This window comes from Neolamprologus brichardi, chromosome 23 (assembly GCF_056152115.1).
Source record: "Neolamprologus brichardi isolate AB-2024 chromosome 23, ASM5615211v1, whole genome shotgun sequence".
NCBI classification, from domain to species: Eukaryota; Metazoa; Chordata; class Actinopteri; order Cichliformes; family Cichlidae; genus Neolamprologus; species Neolamprologus brichardi.
This window is the reverse complement of record NC_142125.1, coordinates 6,543,528-6,557,106: the sequence shown is the minus strand read 5'-3', so window position 1 is coordinate 6,557,106 and position 13,579 is coordinate 6,543,528. Positions and strand designations below refer to the sequence as shown.

At 38.6% G+C, this 13,579-nt stretch overlaps 1 protein-coding gene across 2 annotated transcripts; it reads right to left on the bottom strand.

Moving 5' to 3' along the window:
• Window positions 1-8,922: 8,922 nt before the first annotated feature.
• On the bottom strand, window positions 8,923-13,460 carry LOC102777919 (cytochrome P450 2J2-like). 2 transcript variants are annotated; one of them, XM_087836641.1, is made up of 9 exons: window positions 13,260-13,460; window positions 12,529-12,675; window positions 12,238-12,352; window positions 11,745-11,905; window positions 10,680-10,856; window positions 10,451-10,589; window positions 10,005-10,192; window positions 9,414-9,555; window positions 8,923-9,151 (listed from the first exon to the last, which is right to left on the bottom strand). In XM_087836641.1, the coding sequence occupies exons 1-9, from the start codon at window positions 13,458-13,460 to the stop codon at window positions 8,976-8,978; spliced, it is 1,446 nt and encodes a 481-aa protein (XP_087692767.1). In that variant the 3' UTR covers window positions 8,923-8,975. The 2 variants fall into 2 exon arrangements, with proteins under 2 accessions (XP_087692767.1, XP_087692766.1); XM_087836640.1 differs by lacking the exons at window positions 12,529-12,675; window positions 13,260-13,460 and having other exon boundaries at window positions 12,219-12,368.
• Between the last annotated feature and the right edge of the window lie 119 nt (window positions 13,461-13,579).

Genomic DNA, 13,579 nt, shown 5'->3' with positions numbered 1-13,579 from the left:
GGGATTAATAAAGTATTCTGATTCTGATTGTTTCAGGATGACCTGCCATTATCCAATGACACATCTGCTTACCTGCATCTTTTGCTCGTTTCTCTTCCTCTTCTTTTCTATTTTTTCTAACCTGATGGCTTTGAACTTTTCTTCTCCATCTTGGTTTTAATTTTGCACTCCAGTATGAACACAAATCCCCCAACTCGAGGATCGCCACAACATGATCTAACACACCTACACCTTAGTTCACAGATTCACTTTGTCTAAGGTGTATTTCTGGGATTTCACACAACCCAGGATTCAAATCATGAATACGTAATGGGCTTGGATTTACAGCATTATGAATGAAATGTGCTCTATTTGGAAGCAGCCGGCCCCCCTCCCCTGCCCTTTCTACGGGTTGTGTGCGAGACTTTAAATCAGCAAACTGTAAATTATAAAATTTAAATTGTTATTGATCCCTTTACCCCTGGTCCTAAAGTGTATATTTATTTTCTTACTCTTCTTATATTTATTGTTTGTTTACTTGCACTGCTGTAACTGGAGCCTCGTCGTCTTGTCTCTCTATATACTGGACTGTATGTAGCGGAGATGACAATAAAGTTTACTTTGACTTCAGCAGCGAGCAGGTTCACTGAGGGCTCTCGCGTATAGAATTTCGAAAAAACATCGGTGCAAATTATGAGTCTGTATCATGATGTCTGGTGTTTTCGTGTTTGTTGTTTTGTTTTTATTTTGTTTTATTTTGCGAGTTGGTTATTAGATGCTGCTCCAGCCAGCCAGAGAATCCCCCGCCGCCCCGCCCTCTCCTCCCTGTGCCGCAAGCAGCAGGCGCACCTCGCAAACGGAGGGCGCCCTTACTCCCAGCAAATGGGCTGTAGAAAACCGATGTGCCTATGCCATTCCCAATATGCGCTAGCTGATGTCGGGGCATCAGTATGAGCATTTTTTTTACATTTTTTTTGCCGATGCCCGTGATGCCGCCCCCCACCACGATGCTGCCCCAGGCAACCGCCCGTGTCGCCCGTATCAAAAACCGCTACTGGTTACATAAACATGTTAAGTATATGTGCCAGTTCTAAATATTATTGGTTAAATCCAAATGTTATGGGAAACGAATTTGCAGTATCAACAACCCAATCATTCCCATTTGAGTGTTTCAATACAGCTGGATGATGCAAAAGACTAATGTACACAAATGTTCTAGCAATTTGGGGGGTGCTAGCCAAGAAGTTTGCGCAACTGTCTGCCTCAATGTAATAGCAGGAATACACAAACCTGCAAACAAATTGTTGTATAGAGATTAATTATTGGTCGGCATTTAATGACTAACAAACGACTCTGTTACTTTAACTACCCCTTGTTCAGTTCAACTTGCTTTCCCCCCCCTTTTTTTTAAATACATTTTGAACAATTAATCACTATTCTCTTAAGACAGTGTAGATAGATAAAAGCGATCCATTCGAATAAAAGGCACACCGATATCTTTTGTTAACTGTATCATTTTAAATAATTTTTCTTTAAAGTTCTCCTCATTATTCTTCCCACATTCCAAACCAAATTAGGATTCGGGTTTCAAGATAAGCACCTTATCTTAACCGCCCAGTAGGTTAAAGGCATTGGCACCCAATGCCTTTAAACTACTGGGCGGTTTAAACTTTTCACACACTGAGTGTGTTGTTATCTTTGGCTCTGAATATGTTATGTAATTATGGCAAGAACCCAAAGGTCGACAGAAGAAGAATACCAACTACTGTAAACCATACAGGCCAGTAGAGGTTTGAAATATACTGCTCAAAAACTGATCGTGCTTAAATCACAAATGAGATCTTTGTGAATGAAATATTTAATAAATATATTACGTAATTTTTTGAGAAAAAAACAAAGTAGACTGTCATTGAAAAACAAAGCCATAATCTTTCTAAATGTAACTAAAAGGTAAACGTTTCATTTCTCAGGTGTTTTCTTAATTAATAAATGTACGAAAATAATAACCCTACACTGAAAGCACACCGTGGGTCTAAGACCTGAAACAAGCACTGTTACCTGTTTCCTCCTAAACGTAGCACTAAATTTTCCTAACTTCATACACTGTTACAACTCCGATTTTTCTTAACCACCTGGTACAGGTGTAACAGTCGTAACAGAGTGTCTTAGAGATGTAGTGTAATTTTACATTGGTTAAGGCTTAACCACGCGCTTTTATTTTGAAAGCATCTTTCCACGTCCTCTGGTAATAAAACAATCATCGTCATATTTGCAGATATAGCAAATCTCAACATTAAGCGACAGCCTAACTAAGCGAAGCCATGGAGACACTATACAGCCTTCTTGGCTCAGAGTGGATAGACGGCAGGAGCATTTTAATCTTTTTGTTTGTTCTTCTGCTTACGACTGAACTTTTGAAGAACAGAGTGCCAAAAAACTTTCCTCCCGAACCGAGGGCTCTGCCTTTCATTGGAAATCTTCATCGCATCAGACCTGATAGAATTCATCTGCAGTTTGCAGAGGTATACATACTGCTACTACTACTACTAATTGTTATTAATAAAATGTCATGTTATAAAAATAACGTGCCCCAGGCATTAAAAGTGGTAATTTTTACCGAATTAAGACACGTAGGATGCGGTGAACAAGTGGCCTCAACTTAGCTTTAAAAACCTCCACACAGTGTTGCCAACTCCTCAGTAAGGAAAATCGCTATTGGCTGTCCTAAAAGTCGCTAGAAGTCGCCAAATGACGTCATCGCCTAATTTGCATAATTGGTCATGCTGATGTAATTGTAACCTACGTTGTTGGAGAGAGAAATAACATCGTGGAAGAGACATAAAGTGAGTAAAAAACGTCCTAAATGCAGTTAGATTATTTAGAACTACAAATTAAATTATTTTTAGCAATTATTGTTTTTTAATGTCACAGTTCCAACCCTGCTCCTTTACCCGGGCTTGGACCGGCAAAAGTGACCCGAAATTGGCACTCTGGTGGAGTTACTTTGTGTGTCAGTGTTTATAAGTAGTTTTAAACCTTGTGATCCACAAAACAGCATAACAGTAAAAGAAGAACTGACTGCGTTACAGTCAGGGGCGATTCTAGGATCAGAGCTTTGGGGGTGCTGAGCACCCAGAGAGCTGCCCATCCAGGCAAGGTAAACTTTTCTCATCACAATAAGACTTCTTCCCCGTCTCTGTCAGTCCCTGCATCCATAAATGCCTCCAGTTGTCCCGAGTTCTGTCTGACTGCCTCCTTGGTGCATTTAAACCCCTGTTCCTCCCTGTCCTCATCGTCTGTTGTCTTCATCTCCATTATCAGTCATCATAATTTTACCCTCTCTGTGCAAGTCTGCAAATTTCTTTATTAAATCATAAGTTTCTTAAATTCATCAAGTCTCTCTGTGCCTGGGTCCTCGTCACAAAACACGACATCACTGTTTTGTACATTTTAACACAATTTAATCCCCACATTTTTGAAAGAATAGCAAAACACTTTTTTGAAAAGTCTGTAACAAAACCATCAAATCTGATCAAGGTTATTAAAATGCTGCCAAAGAAGAATGGATTGGAATAAAAAAAAAAATACATATCCTAACCTTAATTACTGGGGAAAAATGATAAATGATGCTCATAGTGAGTAAAAAGTAAACTGTGTGCATTTTTTGGACAGAGATTCACTTCTAAAGTGTATGTATAATACAATACAGATACATAAAAAATACACTCCAAAAATAGAAGAGTCCTTGAAATATACAAAATATTGTTAGAAAATGGAGACACTTGGCCTTTGGTGCAATGTATACAATGTATGAAAAGATCTTTACTGCAGATACTACTATGGCTCTGCAGATTTTTTCTTTTCTTTTAACCTATGTCGCCTCACCTTGAGGTTGGTAAATCTGTCTATCACATTTTGGTGGTCAAGTCTCTCACGCATCTCTTTCTCAACTGACATCACAGCCAGGTGCTGGAGTCTGCTTTGACCCATGGTCCTTCTCAGCCAGGTATGGAGCTGACTCAAGACACTAAAAGACCTTTCACAGCTACAGCTGCTAACTGGGTTTGTTAGGGCAACCTGAATAACAGTTTTCAGTTTGGGGACGATCTGATTATCCAGAAGATTGTACAATGTTAACATATCTTGAATGGCACCAGCCTCACTCTTGAGCTTTATAAAGTCTTTGGCAACCGTGACTTCCTCTGCTGAAGCTCAATATGGTAATGCAGTGCCAGGGCTGACAACCCAGTTTGTTTTGCAGATTCTGTATAGCAGCTTTAATATAGGGAGAACACAACTTCCAGATTGTATGAGTTGTTTGTATTAGTTGTTTGTCTTTCTTTTTCTTTGCCAGTTAAACAGTTACTGTTTTGCCTGTTAGTACTCCCTGTCTGTTTTCTTACCTGGTACTTCCTGATCTTGTACTTTGTCCTCATGTTCCCCTCTTTCCTCTCTCCCTCTTTGGACTGACAATCTGTACACACACACACACACACACACAACAGGAGTTATAAGGTTAATGGGCATCCAGTCAGTTAGCTAGTTAGTACCTTGGGTTCAATATCGGCACATGCACATATGGCAAAATAACCAGTTTCTCTCATTACATTTCAAACAGGACAGTGGTAACAACAGCAGGCTACGGACAATGTTAAGTTTTAGATTTTAAATAGGCTGTATACATTTCAATGAGATCAACAGGGCAGTCAAATATCGCTAATTTTACTACAGAGCAAACATCGTCGGAAAACACGTTTTCAACTAGGGCTGCCACAAACGATTATTTTGATAGTCGACTAGTCACCGATTATTTTTGCAATTAGTTGACTAATCAGATCATGCATCCATTGGATGTACAGCGTACAGCTTATTGCACCAGCATGCATCTGCTCTCATATAACTATCATTAGCTTACAGCTCTAAGTGTTTAAGGTATGTGCTAACTAAAAATAAAGACAAGATGATAGTTTATTAAATTTGAATGAAATTTGCAGATTGTTTCGGTGAAGTTTAATAAACTCATTGTTATCTAAAATATAACGGGACACCGGAGTATATTCTCGAGCATCTCACACTTCTGATAATCAGTTGTCTGCTTGACGTTTATTCAGCTGTGTAAAAACTATAACTTTAATCTCAGCCAAACCGATTTACTCAGGAACAAATAAAATACTAAAAAAAGCCAAACAATAACATTTTTAAGTTATCTAAGTGACTTATATATGTTTAACCTGAGTAGCGAAAGACCGCAGTGGGTTTGAAAACGATTTGCCAGAGTCCGGTGTTCTCAGGCTCTACAGAGCCTTGCCCTCGTCTAGCTATCAAGCTAGTAGGTAACAGATGTGTCCGAAAACGTCGGAGCGCTTTTGAAAATATGTGGTGTCTTGATAAACTGAGCAGATATTTGAGGTTTACACAGCTACATTCTCGCCCGAAAATATGCTAAAGGTTTATTTTGTGACCCAGAAAGAATAATAAGAGTAATATTAAAACTAACTAGCTGCCGCCATTGTTGGAAACTGAGCTGGGCTGCGCTATGAATTCTGGGACACAGCTCCTTCTTCTTCTTCGGGGTTTAACGGCAGCTGGCATCCTTGTACATGCAGTGCTGCCATCTTCTGTTTCAGTCCGTTATTACACTCTTAAATTCTACTACTTGTTCCTGCGTCTTTTGTGATCTTACAAAGCTTCAAACGACGCATCGACTATTAAATCAGTCGTCGATGATTTTGATAGTCGACGTAATCGTGACTAGTTGACTAATCGTGGCAGCCCTATTTTCAACACAGCAGGTTACCTGGTGTAATGTTTTTCAGTTAAAAAGAAACATGGTCTGACTCCTACCTAACTATATAAAGAGTAACTGAAAGTTAAATGCAGCTAATATGTCCTGTTTTAAGCCAGGCACTTCCACCTCAGCTCCGCTGCATCTCAGCCACCATTGCTCTGGCAGCAACGGCGCTAAAGCAAGTAGGAGAGAGCCGAGCTGGAACAAACCATTTTGGGAGGGGGGAGGGGTTATCTATACTTTTGTTGTTAAAATGTTCCATCTCAATTAAGTACTGTATGCTTTTTATACTTTTAGTAGTGTGTCCCACAAACAGCAAATATCTTCAAAAAAAGTAAGACATCTTTGGGGGTGCTTTAATTAATTTTGGGGGTGCTGGGCTAAAATCGCCCCTGGCCCATTATCCTTATTTTTTAAATACAAAAACTCGAACAAGGAGATAATTAATGAAGTCAGTAAAATTAGTATTTTTCACAGTGATGATGCCTTCCCGTGGAGGTTGTTTTTGATTAAATGGGAGTGATTTTGCCCCATCATAGTCCAGGTTAATGAACACAACATACATGGGCATTGTACAGTGCTGTGACTGTTGTTGTCAGGAAATGGCTGAGGAACACAAAACTGTATTGGACAATACAAACACTGAGAAATGCCAAGGACACCTCAGACTGATAGCAGCGTGAACTTAAAAGAAATCAGACTAAATAAGAAGGATTAAGTCAATCAAAACTGGATTCAGTGAAAGATGAATATAAATTACTCACACACACATTTTCAGTCAGGCCATGTTTATTTGTTCAGCACATTTAAACCCACAGAGGGTCTTTCAAACTGCTTCACAGTTAGGGCACATGGATTATCACTCAACAATAAATCTTTAAATAGTGTGTAGTTTAATGTCAGAATCTTATATTTGTATACAGTATAATAATGTATGTAATGTACAAAGGTTTAATTAAACAGCATACTGGCTCACAACATAATACAAATAGACAATGGTGAAACAGAAACTGCTTGACATGAAAAATGTAATAAAAGACAAATGTACACTGTAAGAAATAGACGTGTTCAACTTATACTTGATGGTTTAACGTGCCACGGCACAGAGGAGGTAAGGTTTGGGGCAACAAGTGGTTCCCAGTCTGAATTCCAGGCTGCGCTGCTTTCCAGCAGGTGCAGAGAATGAAAACCTCTGAAGGAGGGAGGTGAAAACACCCCAAAGTTTTGTCCTGGGGTTGTCCTGCCAAAATGTGCAGCAAAAAAACAAAGAGATGTCAAAAATCTCTTTCCAAAAGGCACCATAAACAACAATGAAACATCTAGTTCTGCTACTCAAATTAGCAGAACTGTGGTTTGTCATAAAGTGACCGGATCTCTATGCTCATTATCCTTTTTTTTAAATACAAAAAGGAGATAAATAATGAAGTCAGCAAAATGAATAATATATTTTAGCAGCAATGATGCCTTCCCTCAGAGGTTGTCTTTGATTAAATGGGAGTGCTCTTGTCCCATCATAGTAGCCAAATATCTCCAGATTACAGTCCAGGTTAATCAACACACCATACTGTTTGGGTAAGCCAAATATATCTGGACAGGACCACAATATGTGTGACACTGACACTTTTGCAATACCACATTTGTCACACACGGGGGAGACAGTACCAAATGTTTTGTTAAGAACTGTTGGTTCAGACAAGCAAGTCATCAGCACACAAATTCACAAGACTTTCCATTCTTCCAGATTTTTACACCATGAATTCCTGGGTGACTTCTGTTAACCTATGTAGTGCCGTTTTTCTGTGGACAACCTTGTGGTCACAACACCCATGAAAGTACACCGACGGCTTGCGTTAACCCTCTGACGACAAACACGTGGATGCTCGTGATGTGAAAGTACAATACTGGTGTGAATGTGCATCTTTTTCTGTGTCAGGTCTGATGCCACAAAAGATAGCGGCATGAGAAACATTTAGCTACCACAGACCGCAGAGATGTTCAGGGTGTGGTACATGATCTGGGTCACTAGTTGCATGACTTAGCAGAAATCACACAACCAGGCAGTGACGCATGTCTGGCAAAGGTCTAGGATTTAAAAGGTCCTTTTTCTTAACTGATGCACCCGTACTAGCCTTTGTGATAATAATTAAGTCTTCCGTGCAATAAGCTGGGAAGGGATTCTCCTATAGGACCACGATGGATAAGCTAGGGAGGCTGCCACCTTAAAAGGTACCAAAATAAGGCATGCACAGATCAAAAAGGAGTGCTTGGCTGTGGTTTAGGCATATAGAGCGCTCCCAGAATAACTTTAGTCTGTACATTTCATTACCCAAATAGACCACAAGCCATTGTTTCCACACTTGAGAGGATACTGTTGCAATGGCTTTTTGTTAATGAGAATAGCAAACGTCAATGCACAGGCAAAGTATGTCTTTGAAAACTGCTTGAATTTGCTGACACACTTTCGAGGCACCTTTCAGCCATGCAGAGACCTTTAGATAATGGAAACTGTCATATGACACACATCATATAGTCGATACTGGAAAAGGTTAGAGACCACAAAAAAACGATGAACCCTAAATGACGCTGAGCTGCATGAATCGAGTCATACTATGAAGTCAGATATTCTCTATTATCGTGCTGCAACTTGATCCTCGAAGAGTAGAACTACTACATCAGATTCACATGGGCATTTTATAGTGTTGTAACTGTGTTGTTGCCAGGTAATGGCTGAGGAATACAAAACTGTATTGGATAATACAAACATTGAGAAATGCCAAGGACATCTCAAACTGATAGCAGTGTGAACTTTAACAAAAAACTGACTGAATAAGAAGGATTAGGTCAATCAAAACTGGATTTAGTGAAAGATGAATATACATTACTCACGCACACATTTTCAAGTTAGGGCATGTTTATTTGTTCAGCACATTTAAAACCACTGCTTCACAGTGAGGGCACGTAGATTATCACTCAACAATGAATCATTAAAAAGTGTGTAGTATAATGTCAGAATTTTATACAGTTTGTATACAGCACATATGTAATTTCAGTATATATGTGTGTAATTTCTAAAGGTTTTATTAAACAGCATTCTGGCTCATAACATAATAGAAATAGATAATGATGAAACAGAAACTGCTTGACATTATGTAATGAAAGACAAATGTACACTGTAAGAAATAGACGTGTTTAGCTTATACTTGATGATTTAACGTATTGCGGCACAGAGGCGGTAAGGTTTGGGACAACGAGTGGTTCCCAGTATGAACTCCAGACTGGGCTGCTCTCCAGCAGGTGCCGAGAATGAAAACCTCTGAAGGAGGGAGGTAAAGAACAGGAATAACTCCATTCGGGCAAGCCCCTCCCCGAGACACACACGCTTGCCTGATAATACACAATAAGAGTTTCAGTCACTAAGCTTTCATCTCACAGAGATTATTACTACAGCTCTGAAACACACAAAAGAGGCACCGATCCCCTGCAAACTCAGTGATGTAAGAAATTGTTTGTAGATATAAGTCGGTGCTCACGAACAGTTAACAGCAAGCAGAAACATGTAACACTTCTTTTACCATAGCTTGCTCAAACACCTCTCTTGTTGTTTGCCTACATATTTATTAACAGAACATGTGCCCTCTTGACATACCTGCAGAAAAAGGCATAAATGCTTCTCTCTTCCTAAAGTTACCATCCTGGTCCAAAAAGTGTTGAGGGTTGAAGGAATGTGGAGTTTCCCACATTGACTCATCATTGAGTACAGAGTGCAATAAAGGCAGGATCAAGGTGCCCTGAAGAAACAGCTAAGTTAATTTGTGTTTGTTTAAAAAATATCTCAACGTTTAAGAACAAAATAATTAAACAGGTTAGATGGAAAATCAGCTGATAGAGAAACGAATTACCATTACATATGTTGAGCAATTATTATTTGGATATTCCAAAAGAGCTACTAAATGCGTTGTATCGCATTATGAGGTGTAAAACACTTGTTAATCAACAACAGATGCACCAAAATGCAGTGGTTGTTTTTTTTTATGTTTAACCATTATCCCACTGCAATTAATTAAGATATTTCCATCATAAATATTGCACAAAAACTGTCTTTCTGAGTTTATCTATGCTTTAAAGTGACTGAAAAAATAAATAATTGCTGAATTTAATGAGTTATTCAGTAGCTATATGACCAGAAACCAGAAAAATAAGCAAAAGGCTTTGGTGAAATAATTCTTAGCATGAGTACCTTTGGGATTGCGTACTTATCCAATATTGTATCCTTGTTTGTCATGTGTGACAAACTCAGTGGGAGGATGTTGCCCATTCTCTGGATCTCATGAATAACTGCATTGGTATAAGGCATGTTTTCTCTGTCACTCATAGAGGGCTGTCTGGATGAACCAATCACAGCATCGATCTCAGCCTGGACTTTTTCTGTACACAGTTAATAATGTGAGTCTACGTCAAGATTTTTAAAGTTGAGAAAACAATTCAAATCTAAGTAAATATATAAAATAGACTTGAGAAAAAACCCAATCCAGAGACAAAATTAAACAGAAACACACAATACAATGTCACATCAGAAACAATCAATTTTTATATAAATGGCTGACCTATAAGAGGCCGCTGTCATTATAAAGTTGAGATACTTGCAGAATATGTAGTCATAGTGACTATTACTCAGTCACAAACCTTGTATGACAGGATAGTGGATCATATATAGAAGGCCCCAGTATAAAGTAGTGGTAGTAGTTTCAGTTCCAGCACCAAAGAGGTCCAGGGTGCAAGCTTGCAAACTACTGAGATCAAAACTTGAATCATTGCCTTCATTCTGTTAGAGGCAAAGATGAAGAAAATCTGATGACATTTCATTAAAAATGTAAAAAGAACAAAAACAGCAGAGATGCAGGACAACACTCACCTTTTCCATTTCTATGAGAAAGGAGTCGATGTAGTCTCTCGGAGATGATGGGTCAAGGTCTTCTTTGTGTTCACTGATCCTGTTTCCTATGTAATTATTTATATTCTTGACCAGAGTAAATGTCTTCTGATGAGGTCCGGGCACCCACTTCATCAGCCAGGGCATTGCGTTGTACATCTACAGCGCAGGAGGACAGTCACTAACTTGTCAGACAGCATGGATATATCTATGACATTTCTATTTATTTAATAAAAATGTACTAAATTAATTAGCTTTCAAAGAGAGATCCACATTACTGTATGTCCCTATGTGAAAAAGTAAAGAACTCTCTTGTTAAATCATGAATTGACTATGATTAATCCCATTTTTTGTAAAGACCTTTTAAATCACTTAAATAGAACCTGTCTGACAAAGTAAAGGAGGCTAAAAGATCTTAAAGCACCTGAGAACGGCTTATAAAGATATTTCTAAGTCGCTGGGACTCCACCAAAAATGATCAGAGCTCTTATCCACAAATGAAGAAAACTTGGAACAGTAGTGAACCTTCATAGGAGTGGTCAGCCTACCAAAATGACTTAAAGAGTGCACCACTGATCACCCAGGAGGTCACAAAAGAACCCAGAAGAACACCTAAATAACTGCATGGGGGAATGTCACTGTCAAAAACACTGCTGCCCAAAAAGAACACAAAAGGCTTGTTTCACATTTGCCAACATCTTGATGATCCTCAAGACCTTTAGAAAAATATATATTGATGAGACAACATATGGCATAAAGCTAACACAGTATTTCCTAAAAGAACATTATACTAATAGTCAAACTTGATTAAAAAACAAAAACAAAAAAACAACCTAATCAAAGCTGGACTCAAGTAAGATTTAGATGCTTTAAATCAGTGGTCTCTATGTATGATTTACAAATATACAAATCACAGGGACACAGAACAATTCAGGAAGGGAACAATTCAAGGAGAGCCTTTTATAATAATGTGATTCAAATAAATATGACACATTTGCATAAATCCTTTTAATTAGATTACTGAATCCTGGTTTAAAGGAGGCTCACCTGTGCCCACATGGTTACCTCCAAGTACAAAAGCTCATTGAAGTCCTGAAGAATAGACTGATGCTTCTCATCACTGTACTCACATCGATGTGAAAACACCAAACAGCAGATGATGTTTGACACGGCATTGTTTAGCAATGGCTGTGCATTAAAAGGCTTTCCTGTAAATAAAAATAAAGTGTGGATGAGACAGAAAATGGACTCCATGTCCAAAGAGAAGACAAACTTGCTTGATATTTACCAAAAAAGCGTGTATTATATAAGAAAAAATGAGCAATTTTCTATTTTGTATGTTTAGCAGAAAATTAGATAAGGTCATAAGCAATTATCAAACATTTAAAATGTAAAAAGGTCATCGTAGTCTAAGGAGCTTGGAAATCATTAGAGGTGAAACGTCTTCAAGCAACTTAAAGAAGTCCAGACGCTTTTCTTTCCAAGTTCCTTAGACTATCAAACAGTGTGATTTTTTAATGCCTTGCTGGTCTGCAAAAGCCTCTGTGAGATACTGGCACTCCTGCTGGATGAATTCTGCCAACGTCGTCTTGCCCAGACCAAAGTTTCTGAGTGTCTGAAGAGAAAACCTCCTCCGCTGCTTCTATGGATAACCACTGGAAGCTACAATACCTTTGAAAAAACATATACAAATAGAAATATTTTGACTGGAAGAGAAACTAGGCATGTTGATCACCATCGTCACGCTAATAAATCTAACTTGGTGTCCGTCTGATACTCCAATATTAAGTGTGTAATTAAAAGAAATGAAATCACCTTTATTTCCAAATACATCGTCAACCAGAGGAATTATGGGACGATCTGCAAAGTCTTCTCCTCGTTGGACCAGGGCTTCCTTTACAGACTTGTAGCCATTAATGATCACAACTCTATGACCAAAGAATTGAAGGCTGAAAATGTTTCCATATTTCTCTGAAAACTGAATCGACAGTAGATTTAGCTTGTTATTCAACACTTGCATATTTTAGGATCATTTAAAAAGAAATAACTTTTCTGATACAGCTGACTTTTACATTTTTATTCTACCAAAAGAAAACTAAGACTGTAGCAGCTGTGATAAGTGTGACATGTGATACCATGTCCTAAAAACTACAACAACCACAAAACAAGCAAATAAAAACAAAAACAAGAACTGAAAGCAGCTAATAAAATAAAACAGAAATGCTTGCTTACAAATATTTAATGTCTCTTTACGGGACACTCGGCAGCAAAAAGTAGACGCTGAAAGGACAACAGCAGCGACTTGAAATGCAGCTCACACTAAGCTTGTAGGCTGTTAGTTATGTTACCGAATGTTTTAAAGTCTAATAAAAAAAAAAACTGCTCTGCCCCATGTAGCCCAATCTAAGTCTAAATGATTACCAATAACGGAGGAATAAAGGGAACCTATAGCACCATTTTAGATACCTATTTGCAGTAAACGAGTCGCCCCATTTTCTATATGAATATATTCTTCTTCTTAACAGCAACAATGATAATAATAATCGTTACTTTGTATCACACCTCTTCGAACTGCAGATGGAATCTGTTAGGGTGCAGGCGATGAAGATCACCAATAAAAGGGAGAGCCCACGGTCCGGGAGGAAAGTTTTTCGGCACTCGGTTCTTCAGAACATAAGCCAGCAGAAGAAAAAGACAGAAAAAAAATAAAATGCTCCTGCCGTCAACCCACTCCAAGCCGAGAGCGCCGTATAATGTCTCCATAGCTCCGCTCATTCTTGTCACTTTACTGTTTTAACTTTGATTTCACCACTAAACAAAATGGTGGGTGATTATAACCAAGTGGGTTTGATAGCTGGCCTTGCTGGGAGAGGGCTGGCCGT

What these genes read in the sequence shown, in the direction of transcription:
- LOC102777919 (XM_087836641.1), bottom strand. Translation starts at nt 13,460, where the DNA reads ATGGAGACATTATACGGCGCTCTCGGCTTGGAGTGGGTTGACGGCAGG. An exon ending in AGTGCCAGTATCTCACAGAG is followed by an intron (nt 11,906 to 12,237) that starts GCTTTTGCAGAC and finishes TTTTATTTACAG; the next exon opens with GAAAGCCTTTTAATGCACAG. An exon ending in ATTTATGCCTTTTTCTGCAG is followed by an intron (nt 9,152 to 9,413) that starts GTATGTCAAGAG and finishes GTGTATTATCAG; the next exon opens with GCAAGCGTGTGTGTCTCGGG.